This window comes from Patagioenas fasciata, chromosome Z (genome assembly GCF_037038585.1).
Source record: "Patagioenas fasciata isolate bPatFas1 chromosome Z, bPatFas1.hap1, whole genome shotgun sequence".
Classification (NCBI taxonomy): Eukaryota; Metazoa; Chordata; class Aves; order Columbiformes; family Columbidae; genus Patagioenas; species Patagioenas fasciata.
Genome location: NC_092560.1, coordinates 64832760 through 64853636, shown reverse-complemented (window position 1 = coordinate 64853636; position 20877 = coordinate 64832760). Strand labels below are relative to the sequence as shown.

The 20877-nt window shown below is 42.2% G+C and overlaps 2 protein-coding genes across 2 annotated transcripts; one reads left to right on the top strand and one right to left on the bottom strand.

Annotated features, from left to right (window-relative positions):
- Positions 1 to 9159: 9159 nt before the first annotated feature.
- On the bottom strand, positions 9160 to 15631 carry RAD1 (RAD1 checkpoint DNA exonuclease). The gene is made up of 5 exons (XM_065861446.2): positions 15397 to 15631; positions 14014 to 14122; positions 10561 to 10819; positions 10119 to 10217; positions 9160 to 9818 (listed from the first exon to the last, which is right to left on the bottom strand). Exons 1-5 carry the CDS (start codon positions 15589 to 15591, stop codon positions 9635 to 9637), a joined length of 846 nt encoding a protein of 281 aa, XP_065717518.1. The 5' UTR covers positions 15592 to 15631; the 3' UTR covers positions 9160 to 9634.
- Positions 15632 to 15668: 37 nt separating this feature from the next.
- On the top strand, positions 15669 to 20157 carry BRIX1 (biogenesis of ribosomes BRX1). The gene is made up of 10 exons (XM_065861447.2): positions 15669 to 15848; positions 16730 to 16841; positions 17204 to 17247; positions 17895 to 17965; positions 18335 to 18384; positions 18482 to 18555; positions 18657 to 18707; positions 18998 to 19099; positions 19317 to 19445; positions 19767 to 20157. The coding sequence occupies exons 1-10, from the start codon at positions 15714 to 15716 to the stop codon at positions 20034 to 20036; spliced, it is 1038 nt and encodes a 345-aa protein (XP_065717519.1). The 5' UTR covers positions 15669 to 15713; the 3' UTR covers positions 20037 to 20157.
- The last annotated feature ends 720 nt before the right edge of the window (positions 20158 to 20877 follow it).

Sequence of the window (20877 nt, the reverse complement as noted above, 5' to 3'; positions counted from 1 at the left end):
GACTTCTTACAAGGTAAAACAGATGCCCATGAGGACTTCAGTGAGAAGGTGGTTGAACTCTACATCATTACAGGTAGCACATGTCTAGCAGATGGGAAGCTGGGAGAAGTTTGTAAGCTATCCAGTAAGGTAAGTATAATACCACACTTTGCTTTTTTTTTTTTAAATTACAACCTGTCTTTGAAGTGTCCATGAAGAGTTACACAGAGCTCTGCACTGATGCATCAAACCCAGTCCTTGTTAAAGGCGGTTTAGATCTTCCTTTGGGTGTATTTCTCCATGGAGACCCAGCACACTCGAGTAGAATAATGTTCCCATTTGTGGTGGGTATTCATGCCCATCTGTTAACGCCACAAAGAGAACAAAACTGTGTGGGCACCTGATTACACCTCCCTGCAACACTCGCTCCCTTGCAGAGCCCTTACAGATAGAATCATCAATGCTAATGCACTCCTGTTAGCTGTCAGAGCCCAGCCAAGGAGAGAAGTATGGCAGAAAGAGGCTGAAGAAGCCTGTTGTGGACCTTATCCTACATTTATACCTAAGTAGCCCTGCCCCCCTCAAAGAGAGATCCATAAAAATGAGATTCTGTCCCAACAGAAAGGCATCAAGTTTCTATTCACTAACAGCTCTGTTTTTTTGTTCAGTTTAATGTTAGTGTTCTGTCGGCAAAAGCACTGTTTAGTGTTCTCACAAAATTTCCATATATTTTATTTTGGTGAGACCCACCTGCTGGATTCTGAGGGGTTTACAAGATGGTACAAAATGAAGTTCAAAACAGCCACCTACAGGAAACAGGATGTGGCTTATCTCAGCTTATCCAACTACTCCACTGACCTCACTGAAGACCCTTCTAAGAATACAAGAATACATTTCCTTATAAATCCATACGTAATTAGATGTTAAACAGCTGATTCTTTCCGATGACTAATTTTGAAACAGGTATAGAACTCAGTTCCTGTTGGGGAATACTGTGCTCAACAGTCTTTACAGACTCACATGTTTGTGGATGAGCCTCAGCACGTGAAAGCCAGAGACACAGAACTTCCGAACATGTTGGGAGGTAAGTGATGATACTGGCACTGCCATCATCAGTGTTTTGCTGCACAAAAATTGCCAGGACTGGGAGCCAATGTAATTATTTTGGCTTCCAGTATCTAAGCAGACCGATGGGGCACTAGCCCTATCAGTAGTGGTTTCCAGGTGCCTTCTTGGAAACTTGAGGTCAGTTCTCACTCTGAAAAGCACAAATCAAAATAATTGGAGGAAAAGTCTTCTGTCAGTTTTGTGGCCTCTGGATCTGTGTTGGCCAGAGCCCCAAAGGCAATAAACCAAAGCAGCCAGGCAGCACCTACAACAACTATATACTGAACTTTGGTGGAATACGCTGGTCCCAGTTCCCACCTCCATGATTGATTTTAGTTTACACCACCAGTAATTCTGAGTACTTATACATACTATTTTATAAGAAAGCAGGGGGGCAAAATCTGAATCATGACAAGTCCATTCTGTGATACTACTAAAGAAAAACACATGAACTACGTGTTTCTTCTACTGTAGGTTTCCCATTGTCTGCAAGAGAAATGAGGTGTCAAGTAGAAGAGATAAAACGTACTGAAGGTACTGTCACCTGAGTTCTGGACACCAACACAAATTGCAGTAAGAGATTAATTCAACAATGGTTTGCAGAATTAAAGCAACTTACCAAGTCAAACAGGTACACAGTGGCCTTTAAGTCATTCTCCAATGTATTCTTTTTATTTTACTGTGTTTGAAGGCAGAGATGTAATAGATTCCATCATAGGTGGACACTAAATCCAGTCCTTGCCTTACTGCAAGGAGTCTGTAGCCCAGACCTTGCACTTTTGTTCACTCGGAACCATATCCACAAAGGCACGAGGTGCACAAACACCTCATGCCTTTGTGAGTTCAGGCTCTGACCTGGTCCAGTGAGGTACAGACGTAAGCCTTGCACAAATTCTGCACGTCTGTAACAGCTATTATTTATCATAGAATCGCAGAACAGTCTGGGTTGGAAGGGACCTTTGAAGGTCATCTGACCCAACCCCCTGCAATGAGTAGGAACATCTAGAAGTTTGTTTTCTATGTTTTCGATGTATATTTTTTTAATGAAATGCAACAGTCACCCTCTGGTATTCTGTGGTGTTCTAACTTCTTCAGATTCTATTTCCATGATCACTGTTGGTAGATTATAGACAAAATTGTTATAATACTTGTGGGGGACTACGGTGGGTCCGTGGATTCCCTGATGGAGGGCAAGGGAACAGAAATTAGCCTTGAAGATATTAAGGCCTACCCATGAGAAAGATGGGAGCAAAGGAGTATCCGGAGATGTTAAGGATGTGCCCGTGAGAGAGATGGGAGTAGAAGAGTAACACTGATGATAGCAAAAGTAGCCAATGAGATGTTACTGCTGTAACTCGTAACCAATAGCGAAGAGACACATGAATGGGTAAAACTGTATAAAAATGCACTTGTGGCAATAAATGGCATCTACTACTTTCATCCTGGAAGAACTTGGTCCATGTCGTTTGTCCGTCTCAACCACGACATATGGTGACCCCAACGTGATCCTGCCTGAAGAGGATCTCGCATGAAGAAGGGGACAGCGTGGAGCTGTGACAGCCGAAGGAGAGCTGTGGAGACGGAGCCTGGTACAGCTGGTAGAGCAGCCGAGAAGAGCTGCCGAAGATCCGGATCGTTGAAAAGACACCTCGCTAAGGAGTAGGTGAGCTACCGGGAACAGGAGGGGGTGGAACTTATCTAAAGAAGAGGGTATTATATTATCTACATGAAAGTTGCTTCTGAAGAAGCAGGGTATTAGCCCTCTGGAACTGACTTTACGAAGGAAGGACTGTGTTACTATGGGGCAAAGTACTAGTGAAAGATGCAAAGAAACAACTGAACTGTTAACAACATGTCACTTTTTGCTAGCGACTTTGAGAGGATTAAAAGAGCAACGGGAACATGCAGAGACAGCGGGGAGGGATGGTCTTCCTGGCTCTCCTGGGCCAGATTCAGAGGAAAAGGCGAGATTAAGTACTACTCCGACCCCTCCTGTTACTAAAGGTTCGTCAACACTGCCCAAGTCCATATTATCTGATATGGATAAGGATCCGCGACACTTTCTTGGAAAGTTAAAAGGAATAGAGGAGGAGCGTATGTATGCGTGGCCCCAAGATCAGATAAAAGCTATGAAAGACTCACATGAAAAAACAGCGTTGGGTTGTATGCGATCTCGGGAGGGGCCCCCGGAGCACCAGTCAGAGCAGTGCGTTCAACCGATTGCTCCGCTGTCATCAATCACGGCTCAAACGTCTGCTCCACCATCATCAGTCGTGGTTCCATCGTCTGCGTCACCGCCACTGATCACAGTTCCGCCTTCTGTCCCGCCGCTGTCGGTTGCAGAAGGAAAAAGTGGACATTTTTTTTTCCTATCCCCCCTTGCCTGGAGATTTAGGTGGGGAGGATCCTCCCGTGGTGAGCCAGACTGAGCCAAATAATGTAATTTCTATAAATTTGGGTCCCCCCAGCCTGCCCCCGCCCCCCTCCCACACTGCTGCAGAGCAAATTCCTGAGGGGGGGGGTAGAGTTTCAGAGCATAAACCAAACTTACCAAAAAGTTGGGATTTACCCCCCAACTCTTGCAAGAGACACTAATTGACATACCACAATTACAGGCACGATAAATTCCTGAAATCCTGAGGCAGTCAAGAGACCTCGCATATCAAGCTATGATAAAGGTGCCTGAAACCGACAAAGCAACCAAATCATTTGCAACTATTAATCAGAGTCCCAATGAGAATTCATTGCAATTTTATTGACCATCTTCAAGAGGCCATCAATAAGCAGGTTGAAAACCTAGAAGCTAAGGAAGCACTGGTGTTGAAATTCACAGTAGAGAGTGCTAATGTTCACTATCAACATGTTATCCGCGAGTTTTACAGTACATATTATGTGTTTCTGTGTATTGACTCTCTGAAAATCAAGCAGCTTGTCAGGAATGTGAGTTAACTGTTTTACTGGTCATTGTTAGAACTTTGTGGTATAAGTGCACCGTAAAACCTTCTCCCCACTTTTCCCACTTGCGCTGCAAGCAGCCCTGTGCTTTCCCCACCTCCCTCCCTCCCTCTTCTCGTAGTTTCTACTTACGAGATGGGGTCAGGAATGACTGTTTTCAGTCGTGTTCATAAGAAATCGGTATTGGGAGGTGTTTTAGAACATAGGAAAGCACTTGTAAATATGAGGAAGGAAGATCTTGTGAAATATTGTAATTAATGGTGGCTGCTGTGTAAGTTTGATGATTGGGAAAAGTGTCCGGAGAATGGAACCTTGAAGTATAACTCTTTCTTGTTTCTAAAGTGAGAAGAGCAGGACAAAAATACAACTCTACAAGAGATCATTGAATCATTTCAGACAGTTTTACAGCTGGAACAGTTTGAACTTCAACAAGCTGAGAGAGAGTTAACTGATAACACACAGGTCACAGTAAACTTGCTGAAGTCTGCAAGATGCTTTCTTCATTAACCTGTTTTCTTTGTGGGTATCTGTTTAAGCATGTTGCAGTTTTAGTAGGCCTTTGTTGTGTGGTCCAGTGATTTCACAGACTGTTAAATAATGAGAATGAGACTCAAAATGTGCGTTTTGTGATAATACAGAAGATCATGAGTAATTTAGTTCTTTACTGCCTGAATGTGATGGTAAAATTTTGTGTGTAGTAGCTGTTATTTTTCTTTCTAGCATGCTAGCTTTATTCCGGCACTCAGACTTGCACAACTCTGTGATGGGCTGTGTTTCATCACTATGTACTGAATTTGGCTCTTGTGTATGCACCCCAATTAAAGAACCCTGTTTTTGGGATAACAGTTGTAGCACCCCAGATGGGACACTGATAAAAGCCTTGCCCGGTCCAGCTTGCTCCTGCGGTGGGGGGGGCAGATGCCGATGGGGCTCCAGCGCGCACTGACCTGTTTTGTCCGGGAGACCCAGCAGCACTACTACCTGGCTGAGCAGTAAGTGGTTCAAAGGTGCAATGCAAAATATTGAGATATTGTCTTGAATAAGTGTAACTCTGATCTATCTGCATATTTGAACTTGGTATTTGGTTTTCATATCTGAGCTCAGTATTTTAATTTGCATATTTATATTTGGTACCAAAATAATTTTGTTTGGGGAGATAATTACAAAATGGGAACCGGTTCCACTGCTAAAATTCCACCTTGCTCCCCCTTAGGATGCATCCTTCCGCATTAGAGTGATCGCTTCTATTGTTATCTAGTAATTTTGAGACCAGAAAATACTTTGAATTGTTAAACTCTGCTCTGCATTAAAAAAAAAACCAAAAACAAAAACAAAAAAACCCAACACTTAAATGCTATGATGGATGTGACTTTGGTATTGTATGAAGCTGTATTTAAAAGTTGCTAGAATATGAACTGACTTGGGTGTAAGAAAATGGAATAATGGATTGATGTTTAATATGCTGGTTTTTGACATCTGTAACTTGTAAAAGGTAAATGGGGCTGAGGAATGTAACTATTGCTGAGCTACTTGGAATTGCATATGAAGTGTATTGTGGTTGGAATGAAATGGGAAAACAAAAAAGCAAAATATCCCAGGCCTGTGTTGAGCTGCGAGGAGTTTGCCAGAGCCTCCTACTTCATACCAGCGATTACGCCAGCTGCGTGGCCTTGGTACAGCTGAACTGCAGGAAAAAGAAAAAAAAAAAAAGAAAAACCTGTTTTCCAGCTGCTAAGCGGAGAAAGAGGGGCTTTACTCACCCCGCTCTGTCTTTTATTTTCCCTGGAGTATTGTCACCCATCCTTGTTGTGGCACTGTGTTGCTTCTCGGCTTTGAATCAGGGGTTGTTGGTGTTGTTTCTTTTTGCTTCTGTCTTGTTTCCTAGGTTTTGGCACATCTGAGGAAAGAGCTCATCATTTTCCCTCCTTGCTGAAGTCAGTCTTTTCACACTGGTCAGCTTTTGGGAGTCAGAGCGCTCAGTGCTTCTCTGGGTCAGACTGGTACTGATTTGGGTGTGGAGTGCAGCCAGGCTGGTTTGGCGTGGAGTTCAAACTGATTTGTTTTCATGCTGAGCTGGACGTGTGATGAAACACTTTGCAAGTATGACCCAAAAACATGCTAAATCAGAAAGAACCTACATTAGTTGTGGTCAAATCACTAGTTAATGGCCAATGGAAAAGGCCACATCAATTGATAACCTGGGGGAGAGGCTATGCTTGTGTCCTTACAGATCAAGGGCCACAATGGTTGCCAGCGTGAAACGTGAAATCTGTGTTATCTTCCTGACAATGATTGCTGCAGCTGCTGCGCTTTGGACGCCTGCACAGACAAAGACTAACGTGGATTACTTTAGCCAACATGACTGGCAAGGACTCTACATGCCTAGCTATGGCATCTCCGGAAAACCTGTTCCACACATGTCTGGTTGGCATCCCCCTTGATAACTACAGCAGCATCACACGACTGTTTCAAAATACTGGTCGGTGCAGAGGCATTGCAATGAGCTGTAATAATACCAACATGGCACTTTGGATTAATTGCCTCCTGGAAGCAGATATTGAACCACAGGAACTGGAATTGCTGGCATCTACGCCCATGGACACTTGTATCAACCTGGTTTGTGAAAAGTGTCAGAACAATATACAAGAACATGAATGGATAAACTGCAAAATGTTACTGCTACCCTTGGTGACTATAGAAATGAAACTCGATGGTGTAACACCTCGCAGAGGAATCCAAGAGGTGTCATTGATAATGTGGGACAGTGACCCCAAAAACCTCCTGTATGGTGTATTCTTGATCTGTGGAGATAGAGCCTGACCAGGAATTCCTTCTAATGCTGTTGGAGGACTGTGTATTTTAGGACTATTAACTTTCTTAACACCCAATGTATCTATGACAATAGATCGCAGAAGAGTAAGATGAGAAAAATACGTTTTGCATGTATATGAATCAAAATGTGATGATAATGTAGACTTTTGGGGATCAGGGTTAAGGGTTTTAGAACCTCATGTATCTGGTGTTGGCACAGCTAAAGCTTTAAATACTTTAGAAAAATTAGGATGCTGGTTAGTTAAGCAAACTAACAGAACTTCTAAGGCTTTAAGTGGACTTTTGTTAGATGTAGATTCTGTAAGACATGCCACATGGCAGAGTAGAGCCACGATAGACTTTTTGTTATTAGCATTGCCTAGTGGTTGGAGGTTTTTAGGATGGTTGCTATCAGCAGTGAAAATGGGACTGACTGTTTTGATGATTGTTGTGGTTGTGTTACTAATGTTGCCATGCATGATTTCTCTGCTGCAAAGGGCCCTGCAGTGGACAATGAAGGCAACTTTTTTTAGCACAAAAACAAAAAGGGGGAATTGTGGGGGACTACGGTGGGTCCGTGGATTCCCTGATGGAGGGCATGGGAACAGAAATTAGCCTTGAAGATATGAAGGCCTACCCATGAGAAAGATGGGAGTAAAGGAGTATCCGGAGATGTTAAGGATGTACCTGTGAGAGAGAAGGGAGTAGAAGAGTAACACTGATGATAGCAAAATTAGCCAATGAGATGTTACTGCTGTAACTTGCAACCAATAGTGAAGAGACACATGAATTGGTAAAACTGTATAAAAATGCACTTGTGGCAATAAATGGCATCTACTACTTTTATCCTGGAAGAACTTGGTCCATGTTGTTTGTCCGTCTCAACCACGACAAATACTATTTTAAGAAGTAATATAGTACATCAGTAGGCAATCATGTAAAAGTAAAAATGTTAAGCCACAGTAATGTCCTTAAATGCAATACAAGGAACTTCAATACTCTAAAATAAATCACACTAAGAAAGTCATGTGCTCTATTTCATTTTTATCCTGCCATCCAGAGACCTACGTAAATAATTCTTAACACTTAGCAGCCAGGGATAATATTAATATTTCCCAATGAGGCCGTATTTTTTTATCACCGAAGAAATTGAGACAGTAAAGGAAATTTACCTATACTGAACATTAAATTAATCTGGTAAATAAAAGTAATTCAGAATATTGTTAAGTATGTTTATCAGTCCTGTAGTTCAAAGATTTGTAATTGGTTTTCAAATGTAAAATTTATTGCAATAAATGGATGATCTGCACAGAAAACAACAAAAAAGTGAACTGTTGACACTGTGTACTCTGAAAGTACAGTCTTGCTGACATAAGCAAGAGGTAAAAACCGGTCAACAAAAGCATTTCAGGCTCAAAATAAACCCAAAGGTTGGTAACACACAAGCATACAGTTTTCCACACATGCAAAGCAGGACTTCATCTCTGGCCAAACAACAAAATTTGACCATAGCCTAAAGCCGCAGAAACTCCCTGCAAATCCCTGACTCTTGGATCGCTCCCCACGGCAGAAGGCAGGAAGGTTTCAGCCTCTAGCAGTGTGATTTACAGTCTCTGGTTCAATGCCCAGCTGGTTTGGTGGAGGTTTGCAGGTTGTTTGCAATAGTGTGAAAGGCAATAGTGTGAAAGAAGTGCAACTTTCGACCTAAGCACAGCCTACTTTGCTGCTTTACAAAGCTGGCCACTGCAGAAAACTCTCCAGAAACCAAACTCCCTTCTCAGTGAGTACAAGGTTAGGCCCGTGGTTAGCAGTGATTGATAAGAACACACCACTCCGTGGAACACAGGTAGACATTCCTTCACTTCAGTTTAGGAGTTACTCCTGTTGCTGGAAAAGGCTACTGAGAAGGTAAGTGAATTTCACAAATATATGAAAATTGCCTCTCTTCTTATGGTTCTTAACAGAATTACGAGAGAATGGCAGGGTGGGAATGAGTACATGAGCACAGAAACATTTCAGCAGCAGCATTCTTATGGACGCATACTAAATTACTAGAGACAAAACAATAACACTGCCAGAACAGTTATTAGTAATGAATAAATCTTGCCTTTCATCTTAACTTATCAATTCAACACCAGTACTGCAGAAAAAAGAGTAAATCGGTATCAGATGAAATTCCAAGGAATTGGGTTATATTAAGAATTAATCAAGATGGGGAGGAGCCTAGTGGCTTCACCAGCAAAACATGTCAGCATTTGCCAGAAAGAAACCACCTGCTGCTACTTAGAAATCAGTTTGAAAATGTCATCCTCTTTCAAGACAAATTTGGTTTTATTTTTAAGTCATTGAAAGTCAACTGGCTAACATACAGCTAGTATTCAGATTTTCCTTTGTGTAACTGCTTAGACCAAGCCAAAGACAAAGAAACCCCACACAGCCACAAACACAAAAAACCAAAACAAAACCACACAACAAAAGCACACAAATTCTTGGAGGACACTGTAAAAAGAAGCAATGTATTACATGGATACCAATTTAACATTTGTGCTGTAATCAGTGGCGATAGGTCGGCTCCCCTTTTAGCTCTTTCATCTTCAGTGCTTTGAGTCAAAGCTAAATGTTTGCAAGGGAATAAAAAGGAAGTCTTCATATTTCTAATTTCAGAGTTTAAAAAAAAGGCAATATGAAGTCTATGAATCTTTCGAGTTTTCATTCAGTTTTATAAAAAAATATAGTATTTGATATATATCCATAAATATAATACAGATGGCAAAACATACATCTACAGTTCAGCTTCAGTAATATCCTCATCAGGGCAACAGTAGTATTCCACAAAACAGATCTGTCCATCTTCATTCCTAATCATATACTGCAGTGAAAGAAATCCCTGAGCATCTGTTCGAATGGACACTTTACAAGACAAAGCCAGTGCCTTCGTAGATGGTTTAAGCAAAGAAATCTTGTATCTGCAGGGGAGGAAAAAAGAAAAGTAATTTAAAAAAAATATACCACACAGAGAGGAGCCACAGAATAACTAAATAAACAATTAGCAAGGTGCTAACTTGATCTCTTAATGGTAATAACATTGGACAGATATTGTTATCATTTACTGTTTGATCACAGACACAGACTTTTATCAGATGCAACGTAATTTTTTTCTTCATACCAGTGAAAGAAATGTTACAGTACTGCAAAACCAGTTTTTTTAACTTTCCAAAAAGAATGCATCACCTGCCACAGAGGGCACTGATCACAGACTTCCTAACCTGTTTGTCTGAGTCTGGTTACAGTGGAATGCTTCCATCAAGTCAGAGTCCCTAGGGTAGTCCAGATGTGCACTTCCTGCATTTCCAAAAGTGGATAACCTGGAAGACAAAAGGCATCATCTCAAAACACTTGCTCACAGCTCTCTAAAATCTCATCAGAATCAGTCACCTTTATCTCAATGGCTGTTTCACAAAACACTGGTTTGCTTTATTTAATTAAATGCTAATCTGTCCACTTCAGTGTCACATGTCCCAGGTTGTTCAAGATATTAATTGCTATATTAATTAGCTTACAGTTTGTGATTTGCTATATACAGTACAGTTCTTCTTGAAATAAAGCACTATTCTAAAAAAGCTCAAGCTTCTTCACCCTGAAAACTTCCAGTCCTTACCGACGGAGGCCAAGTATGAACATTCGAGCTGAAAGCAGAGTTTCCAGTACCTGAAGTAGGGTTTATCTGGAGACATTGTAATCTGCAGAACTTCACTGGTCATATCCAGTTCAGCAAATGCTTCTCGTAACCCCTCTGACTGCAGGATAATTTTATTAACAACCTTTGTACTGCAGAAGTCAAAGTCTAACAACTCATCAGGCTCTTGAGTGTTAATTTTGCACACTGTCACTACTCCTCCTTCTTCCAACAGCAGCATCAAGGGATAACCATAGCCACGATAACACATCCTAAGGGCTGTTGATGTTCCTGAAAAAGAGAATGGAATATACATTCTTCAGAGAGCTAGCTAGCACATCTGACTACTTTAGAAAAATCCACATTTTAATGGCATATTCGGCACAGATCAATTTGATTTAGCAGGTTTGGTCCAGACTCCAGTACACAAATGTAACATTCTTAGTGTAGCCTCCTGGACACCCTAGGAAGTGCTGATAGTGATGCAGCAAAATGAATCTATTTGTATGCAGACACCAGTTCAAACCCAACTCATGTTACGTACCAAACAGGTCAGATTATCTGTGACAATGGAGAAGAATAGGCTACGAATAGTTTGGTGGAACTGGAAAACCCTCCAGGGTCATGAGGCTCTCTCTGGCTCACACTGTCCTTCTTTACAGCTCTTGTTATTTGTGCAACACAAACTGAAGTTAAGACATCTTAGCTTGCATTATGGTCACATCCTCCTTTTGCTGAGTAATCATAACCTGCATGTTTGGTTTTCCAAAATCAGAGTGCTGTTTAGTACAGTTGATTTAGGTCTTTAGGTCATAGTCACAGCATAAACAGCAGAGGAATGTGGATTTCAACACACACAACTGCAATGGTAGAACTGCCCAAAAAAACTGTCATGGTATCACTGTACTCCACCTGAGCACACAGTGCATCCCATTGCACCCATACAGTCATTCTACCTTGTAGTTAGCTTTGCTTGACAAAGTATTTTTTGAGCAATTATGACACAAAAAAAGGAGGGGGGGGGGATAAAATGCGCTGAGACTTGGTTTCTTTTTTTTTTTATTTAAGCAAATGGATTAACGTAATTTAATGTCTGTACACATAAGTGTGAAATCAGCTTCCCACATACCTCTGCCACTGAAAAGACTACAAACAGGATCAATAATACAGTCTGCTTGATTTTTGTAATTTACACACTTGATAAGTAAGATCTCAAGTGCTCTTACAACACCTGAAGTGCCACCTCATCCAACCACAGGCTTCTTATGGGACCTTAGGTAAGTATCATTCCTCAGTACCTTATCTGCAAGCTGCAGATAGCACTCACAAAAAAGATGCAGGTGCGGCCTGAAGAAGTGAAGGAACAGAACATGCCACATGTGTGCTCGGAGCAGCAGCACAGCAAACTGATCGTGCTACCTGGAAGCCCTGCAGACATTTTCAAGCCCAGTAAATCTGCACCAGAACATATCCTAATATTCACAATCTCTCGTTAATGTTACTGAGGTATAACAGCTGGATGTTCCAGGGTTGCACAAGCCACAGATGTATTCGGAAAAAGATCACATTTATCACTGAGCTGATAAAACATTTTTTGTGAGCAAGACAAATTCCAAGCTATGTCTATCTCTCAGTGTGCTGATTTCTGCTACAGTTCACAGTAATTAGTCAGCCCGAGTCCCTTGTAAGCTCAATGTGGTTCCCCTGTGGCCTTGAGATGTACTGACAGCTTTTGTGCTTTTTCAGCTCAAAGTGACAGCTCTGATAAGAGGCTGCCCCAGCAGCAGTGTTTCAGCCTGATGCTGAGGGTACATGCAGCTGTGCCCTGATGCACGTGACAGTGTGAAGCACCATCCCTGGTAAAGGGAAACTTGGTGCTCTCTACATTCATACCGACCACTCTGATTGGAAGTTCCCAGAAGAACTATTCTGCCAGCCATGCCCAGGTTTTCGCCCTAAGCAAAGGGCACTTGGGAATAATTAGAATTCTTCTGATGCGGATGATGTGAGCCCTGGATTGAAAAGAGATCCACAGGAAAGGCAGTCACGGCATGTATCAGTCCTGGGGTACAGTGCTGGACTCAGCATCACAACTCCAGCCTCAGCGTATCACACGACCTGACAGAGGTGCCTGAACAAATTAGCTGACACATTTTCTTATCAAATTTACAGAAACTGAAATCTTCAGCCCCAAACCAGAGCAAGGGTAAGAGCTGGGGCTGTTCATTGGACTTTAGGGCACAAAAGGGTTGCCTTCCAAAACAAGTGGTTCTTCTGGGCCTTACACAGACCCAGGAAATGCTACTTAGGCAGGAAGACTCCTCTGTTTCTCAGTTACTCCAGTAGCATCACACAGGTATATACTTTTACTCGATCTTCCAGACTGAATCAGTCTCTTTTTGGCCTCTCCTGCTGCAGCAGCCCCTGGCACACTGGCCAGGCTCACATCCATCAGCAGCTTTCTTCTCTTGATCCACTGTTATTGAAGTACCAGCTTAAGTAAAGAGGATGGATCCTGCTCAACAGTGAGAGCTGCCATGCTCAGAGAGGCTTCAGGTGAGGAAGTCAGAAGTTTTGCCAAGACTGGAAATCTCACTACTAATCTCACGTACAGGTTTCACCATGTGATTACACGTGCGTGCTGGTTTGACTGAAAGCAAGTTAATTTTTTTCATGCAGTTAGAAACTTTTCTTTTTCGTAGCTAGCAGTGTTGTTTGGATTTCATTTGAGAACAAGGGATAACATCTTGGGACAGAGTTTTTCTTCAAGTAACTTTCCAGTGTATTTGAGCAGGAATAAAGAGAACGTAAGAACTTACTGTTATCTCAGTTGGTGTTTGGGAGCCAGTCTTTCTGAGCGCTCTGCCCACAGGTGTGAGGCAGCTAGTAAGGGGAGTATGGATGGGGCAGAGCTTGACTGACATCCAGACTGGTCAATAAGAATATTCCACGCTATTAGCAACATGCTTTGTATTTAAGGATAGACAGGTTTTCTGATTAGGGGGATGGAGACCAGTTCTAGTTCTGCTCCATTTTTGGTGGTGTTCTGTTTGGGAGTTTCTTTTAGTTCAGCTTTTCACCATCCTGCTGTTCTGCAGAGGCCTCTGGGCCTCTCTGCCTTTTTCCCTCTTCCCCCAGGACTGGCTGTTTGTGACTAGAGTGCTCTCTCTCTTCCCAGGACTGGCTGCTTGGTCCAGACAGTTGCTGAAGAATTGCATTAAGTATATTTTATTTTACATGCTATTTCCCATTTTGTACATACATATATGTGTAGTAGTAGTGGTATATTAGTATTAAGTTGTTATTACATTAAACTGTGTTTATGTCCATCTATGAGTTTCTCCCTTCCCTTTCGATTCTCTCCTCTGTTTGGGGCACAGGGGTGCACAGACTGAGTGAGCAACTATTGTGGTTGTGATTGCTAGCTTGGGTTAAACCGCAGCAATGAGACACACATACGCTATCAAGGTAAACGTGCGCCATACCTGGCAAAGAACTGGTTCCAAAAATGGTCAAGCAGTCTAGAAGTACAGACAAATTGATACGGAATGTCACCGATTCCTCCTGAACAGTATATTCCTGAAAAATTTCTGCCTACAAGAAAAAGGAAAAAAGATTAGGAGGGGGGAATTTCTGCAACTATTTTACAATTTACACTTATTTCCTTAAATTCAGTGCTTTCACTTTCAGAGATCAGTGCCATACAAAGTGATTTCTACAGGTAACACTATATCAATTAAAGGAAAATGGGTATTCGTCCTCAAAACTAGTAAAATAAAATCAGGTCACAGCGGAAACAAAGTAGCATAGTGTAAGCACAAAAATCTAAACACTAGTCCCTTATAGCATAAAAATGTGCTATCAATATTAAAGCCTAAAGCTGCCTATTTCTGGAGCCACCCTCCTCCAGAAACAGTAGTTATTTCCTTTCTTCACTTGAAGCATGAATAAACACTGTGAAACATGTAAGAGCAGAACTACTGTGTGCAGTTCTGGGTGCCACAGGATAAAAACGATACAAAGCTACTGGAGAGTGTTCAGAAGAGGGCTATGAAATTGGTGAAGGGTTTGGAGAGGAAGGTATATAGGGAGCAGCTAAAGTGACTTGGTTTGTTCAGCGTGGCTACAGCTTCCTCACAAGGGGAGGAGGAGGGGCAGGTGCTGATCTCTTCTCTTTAGTGACCAAAGACAGAACTCGAGGGAATGTCAGGAAGATGTGCCAGGGGAGGTTTAGGTTGGACATTGGGAAAAGGTTCTTCCCCCAGAGGGTGCTGGAGCACTGGAACAGGCTCCCCAGGGAGGTGTCACAGCCCCAAGCCTGACAGTGTTCAAGGAGAGACTGGAGAACGTCCTCAGACACATGGTGTGAACTGTGGGGTTGTCCTGTGCAGGGACAGGATTTGAACTCAATGATCCTTGTGGGTCCCTTCCAACTCAGGACATTCTATGAACGGCGAGTTCACCAGTGAGACACGGGCTGATGTCTTTGACTCGTCTGACGCGGGTAAACTGCCCCAAGCTGCCCCGTTTGCCACAGGGCACAAGCTGCTTTGTGGTAACTGCAGGAACAGTATAGCCCTGAAATGAAGCTGGGTGATCCGAGCTGCTTCTGAAAAAGCAGTTTTACATGTTTATTGGCAGCCGAGAGAACAAGCCGAGCTCGGCCTTTCACAGGCAGGGGCACCGCTGAGTGGCCACAGCCCCGTCCCAGCGCTCCCCGCACCTCAGCGCCGTGATTTCCGCAGTCGCCCTTCTCCGCGGGTAAACCTGCTGAACATCCCCCGCACCACGTAACGGGGGTCTCCGTCAGGTACGAGCCCGTCCCCGCCGCTGACCCGGGGAGGGGCCGCCCGCCCGCCGGGCCGCACCTGGATGAAGGCGTTGGCCTGGATGCACTTGGCGTCCTCCACCGTCACCCGGAGGCCGTTGGCGGTGGCGAAGCAGGTGGCGTGGTCCTGGAAGTGCACGGCCCGGAGGAGGCTGGAGAGGTGCCGGGCGTTGTCCAGGCTGGCGGCCAGCACGTAGGGCTCGGCGCTGCTGGCGGGCTGCGCGGACAGCGGCATGGCTGCCGGGAGCGGCAGGGGCGGGAGCGGCAGCGGGGCGGAAGTGCGAGGGCGGAAGTGCGAGAGCGGAAGTGCGAACGCGGAAGTGCGAACGGCGGTGCGCACGGCGTGGTACAAGCGGCATGGCGGCGGGCAAGCGGCAACGTGAGGGCCCGACTGTGCGGCCCAGGAAACGAGCGAAGAAGGCGCCGAGCGCGCCCGAGCCGGACGCCACGCCGGCCCCGGAGGAGTACAGCATACCGCCGCCGGTCTCGCAGGTACCTCCCGACCCCGCTGCTCTGGACCGTGCCGTGTGTCCCGGCCGCGGCCTGTCCGGGCCGGCGGTTCCCCATAGCAAGTCCCTGCCTGGGCCCTGGAGAAGGCGGTGCTGTGTGCGGCGGGGCGACCCGCTTCCCGGGAACGGCTGCTGCTGCGGGAACTCGGGGTGTCTGGGGTGAACCCGGCTGCCGAGCCAGGGTGGAGAGGCCTGTTCGTGGCTCTTTTATAATCGCGGCACAAATAAAGTAACGTGGGGTGGGACCTTTTTTCTATGAAGGTAGGCGAAGAGCGTTATTCTGGTTAATGTAAATGAATTATATTACCTTAATCTCAAACGTATTTTAGAGAGTTTGGTAGTTCTGTTATACACAATCGCATATGTAAATTATGCCTGTTTCATTTAGGAATCATTCTGAGGAGGCTTGGCTCGTGGTTTGCTTAAAATAAAAAAAAAAAAAAAAACGGTAGCACGTTGAAGTCTTAGATCCTGTTACATGCTCCTCTGTAGGAAAAGCTTAATTCTGCTCCCAGACTGTAGCCCAGGTGATTTTGCAGGGAAGAAGAGGTGCCTTTTGTAAATAAGTATCACATGTGTCTTTCTTAATACTGACGTGTTTTGTACAAGTGAAAGGCTTTATGTAGGAACATCCTGAAGCAAAATGGATGGAAGTTCTTCGTATAAAAACTTTCCACATGTTCTGTAGGAAAGTCATTGCTTTTGCCAAGAGAGTGAGTGTGTGGATGGGGAGATAATATTAATAAGAAATGTTCTTATTATGTTTGTCTGTAACTACAGTTTAAACGTTTGTTGTTGCTGAGTTATAGTTCTAAGGGTAGAAACATCCTTTTCCTACTTAATTTTTATGTCTTTTTTTCCTAGGGTAAATGGAAAAACAAGGAGCGGGTGCTTATTTTCTCTTCTCGTGGAATTAATTTCAGAGCAAGACACCTAATGCAAGACTTAAGAACGCTGATGCCTCACTCTAAAGCAGGTAGGGTTGGGCATCATCCCTACCTTACGTTTTCAGCATAGTTTTAAACCAAGAACTTTTAACAACCCGTTGTTTTAAAAATGTGGTGCATAACTGTTTTGATTAAACTTTTGTCTTAAACACAACTGTCATTGTATCTTAGTATTTATTTGGAAAAGACTTCTGTGGCCTCAGTCCTGTAATTGCTCAGATACTTTTGTTGCTATGATTATTTATTACATAATATGCCTGAAACAACTTGATGGTTATCCTTAATCTTTCCTTTATACCCAGTAAATTTTTTGCAAAAGGACTGACTGTTAAAAGAACTTGTCATGTTAAATTGGTTTTCCAGCCTTCTAAATGTTGTTCTTCTCTTCCAGATACTAAAATGGACCGTAAAGACCAATTATTTGTAATTAATGAGGTAATCCTGGATTTAACTAGTGCTTCTTTATTTTCTCTTTTGACTTTCCAAGTTGATGTTCAAGAGAAAAGGGCAACCAAGTTCAAAGGAACTCATGCTAGTTGCAGGAGTTGTGTAACTTAATAGATGAAAATTATTGGTATTCAAAAAGTGCTTATGTTAAAACAGGAAGTTGGCTTTCGATTAATAAAATGAAAGTGAAACCTTTAATTAAACATAGACTTTTGTCATGAAGCAATAAAACAGAATGTGCCTTTCTGTATAGGTGAAAGGCATATTACAGTTTATACTTGAAACAAGCAGGGCACAAATATGCAGCTAGGCCAAACAGTGTATTGCGGTAGGACATTGGTAGTTCTGAAATTAGAACCTAAGGTCACAGCTCATGCTCTAATGTTTAGGTCCTGGAGAGCTTATTGGATTGCTTGTAGCTGTAGTGAAGTTATTACTCCTGGTAATAAATACGTGAGATTTTTCAACAAAACAAATGCTTCAAGTTAAGTTTGAGGATCAGTAGGTGTAATTTATTAAGACGAGATCTCTGCTTTTGCACTTACGTTTTGGAGCAGTGGGGGATATTAGATTAAGTTGGAAAGTTTTTTAAAATGTCTTCAGAATTTTGTAAACAGCTCATTTTTCTTGTGTAGGTGTGTGAAATGAAAAACTGCAATAAGTGCATCTTTTTTGAAGCGAAAAAGAAACAGGATCTCTATATGTGGTAAGGAAGTGTTATGTTTTCCTACATTTCCATATATAGCTGGGGATGCTTCTGCTCTATCTAAAGTGTCATACTGTAATAGTGAAGATAAGTGAAATAGTGTTGCTTAGTTAAATCTGTACTAGTCCTGCACATCTACGAGGAGTGCACGACTAACTGTTGTAGAGTGTCTACAGAAGCATTTTACAAAACTGTTGAGAAAGCAGGTATTTATAAGTACGTTCAAAGAACTCAGTGATGTTATTAAAGCAACTGAAATTATTTCAATACAGAAATAACTGGTTGGAGTGTACTGTAGAAATCCAGCGTATCTTCTGGCTGCTGTTCACATTTTTCTTTTATCTCTTCCCCACTGCCTCTTCTCTGCAGGCTTTCAAATATACCGCAGGGACCATCAGCCAAATTCTTAGTGCAGAATGGTAAGCTGGATGACCTTACTGTGTTTGGACTCCTGATTTCTTGTCTGTACAGTTTTCTGTAAGTACTAAAATGATATTTTTAAAAACATCACTGTAGTTCACACACTGGCTGAATTGAAGATGACAGGAAACTGCCTAAGGGGCTCACGGCCCCTTTTGTCATTTGATCCAGTAAGTATAGTTAGTTTTTTATTTCAAAGAGTATGCTTTTGTTTTCTTTGCCTGACTATTGCATTTAGCTTTGTATGTAAAATTACATTTTTCCATTGTAGGCATTTGACAAGGAGCCACATTATGCCCTGCTAAAAGAATTGTTTATTCAGGTCAGTCTGTAGTTCTCATGTCCTGTGTTTCTTCCTCATTGGAAATGGTTTTGGCAACATATTTTAAAATCTCTTTTTTAATCTGTAGTTTTACATTTTTGAACTTGTAAAAAATCTTCAAAGGATTAGGGTCATATGCTTAAAGTCGCTGGGACACTTGTTCTTAAATTTTAAGTTTTGAAATATAACCTGGATTGTGTTCTTAGTAAATTAATATCAATTTAAAATGAGCTGTTTATGTTTGGCCTCTTACAGTTGCAGATATTTAGAAACACTGCCTTTTATTACAGATATTCAGTACACCACAGTATCACCCCAAAAGCCAGCCTTTTGTAGATCATGTGTTCACCTTCACCATTACAGATGAGAGGATCTGGTTTCGAAATTACCAGGTTAGTTATGTCTTCTAGTTTTTGGGTGGTGCTCAGTGGAGTGATTTCATATAAAACCCATTAATTACAATAAAATTAGAAAAATTGTTCTTATCAGGATGTGCTTCACTGGCATAGTATCTTGGATTTAAACTCAGTTGTATATGACTATATGTAAGGTACCTGCAAGGTCATATACTTCGATTCAGTCCATGAGAGGGTATTCTTTTTATTGCAGATAATAGAAGAAGATGCATCTCTAGTAGAAATTGGGCCTCGTTTTGTCCTGAACCTCATAAAAATCTTCCAAGGTAGTTTTGGAGGACCAACTCTGTATGAAAATCCCCATTACCAATCCCCAAATATGGTAAGCAGCTTTGTCTTTGTATTCTTGTTCTTTTAGCAACTAATTTGAAGACTAGTCTTGCAAGCTCTCTGTGGAGGAGAACCACTTATGCCTTTCCCTGGAACCCTTTGTAGAAAAGTGTGCCCTAACTGATCACAATTTGAGAAGAGAGTAATTGTGTAAAAAATGGAATGAGTGCAGAATTAATGTCACTGAAAAGATGGCATTATGCTGAGAATTTTGGCAATTAAGCAGAGAAATTACCACCTATTTCTTTAATACCTGATTTCTTCCATCTTGTTTGTTTGAAACCTGATGTAATTTCAATTCTTATTTTTGTAGCATCGACGGCTGATAAGATTATCAGTGGCAGCTAAGTTTAGAGAAAAACAGCAAGTGAAGGAAGTACAAAAGCTTAAGAAAACAGGGAGTAAGGTGCTTATGGAAGAAGATCCCACTGAAGTGGTCTTTGAAACTCCAGCTGAAGAAAAGCCAGTGGAAATACAGCTTGTGAAACCAGAGTCAAAGCCAATTGTTAAAGATAAAAAGAAGCTACGCAAAATCCAGAGGAAAAAGCAAAAAAAGCTTTTCAGAACTGAAGCATCAGCATGAATGCTACAAGTGATGAAACTAGCAATATTGAAATAATATTGTAAATACTTGTTTTTACAGGAAAAAATAAATGGACTTCATTCAGTTTTAAATAAACAAAATATTGATTTCTTTATTAGGATTGAGTTTACACTCTTTTGTTGTCTTCCTCTCTGTGAGGGGACTGGGCTTTGAAAAACAACATGACAACAGGAAAGGGGGAATAAGACACTCCAAATATTTCTGCTTCTGAGAATTTGGTTCTTAGACTTGAACACTTCTGGGAGATAACTCACTGCAACACGTACACTGAATAAAAGTAACTGAGTAGTCATTGCTTGTCATGAACTGGAATTCAGAAGTCAGCTTTCCTAGTCTGACACCAGTAGAAAATCCTTTTTCAAGTTTTAACTTTATAGGAATTCTCTCTTGGGGGGTTGTGTTAAATTTTTGACTTCATAAACTCTTGGGAATGCAAAAGGTTATGGCCTCTTCATTGCTCTTTTTTATTAATACTTGAAAAGCTGCTACTTTTGCCTGTGGTAGCTCCTGTGCCTAATCAGGTTCTTAGGACCTGAAGTGTAGCTATGGGGGAGAAACAGGCTAACTTATGATTCTAGACCTCAAGACCAAATTCATTGCAAGTGCCCTAAAGGCAAGAGGTACATGCTGTTAAAAGCATGTACTTACAGTAGCCTGAAATCAAATGGCGTGCGACTCTTCATAATGGCAGTGGTGCCTAGAAGCAATGAATTCCATGCTTGTGTCGTGGTTTAACTGCAGCAGGCAACAGAGCACTACACAGCTGCTTGCTCCCCCCTAGTGGGGTAGGGGAGAGAAATGGAGAGCTAAAAGAAAACAG

Coding starts and splice junctions, on each gene's coding strand:
- RAD1 (XM_065861446.2), bottom strand. CDS start 15,591: ATGCCGCTGTCCGCGCAGCCCGCCAGCAGCGCCGAGCCCTACGTGCTG. Junction 14,123..15,396: donor AGGCCAACGCCTTCATCCAG/GTGCGGCCCGGC, acceptor TTTTTCTTGTAG/GCAGAAATTTTTCAGGAATA. Junction 9,819..10,118: donor AACCAGACTCAGACAAACAG/GTTAGGAAGTCT, acceptor CCTCCCCTGCAG/ATACAAGATTTCTTTGCTTA.
- BRIX1 (XM_065861447.2), top strand. CDS start 15,714: ATGGCGGCGGGCAAGCGGCAACGTGAGGGCCCGACTGTGCGGCCCAGG. Junction 16,842..17,203: donor GATGCCTCACTCTAAAGCAG/GTAGGGTTGGGC, acceptor CTTCTCTTCCAG/ATACTAAAATGGACCGTAAA. Junction 18,556..18,656: donor CCCTTTTGTCATTTGATCCA/GTAAGTATAGTT, acceptor TTTCCATTGTAG/GCATTTGACAAGGAGCCACA.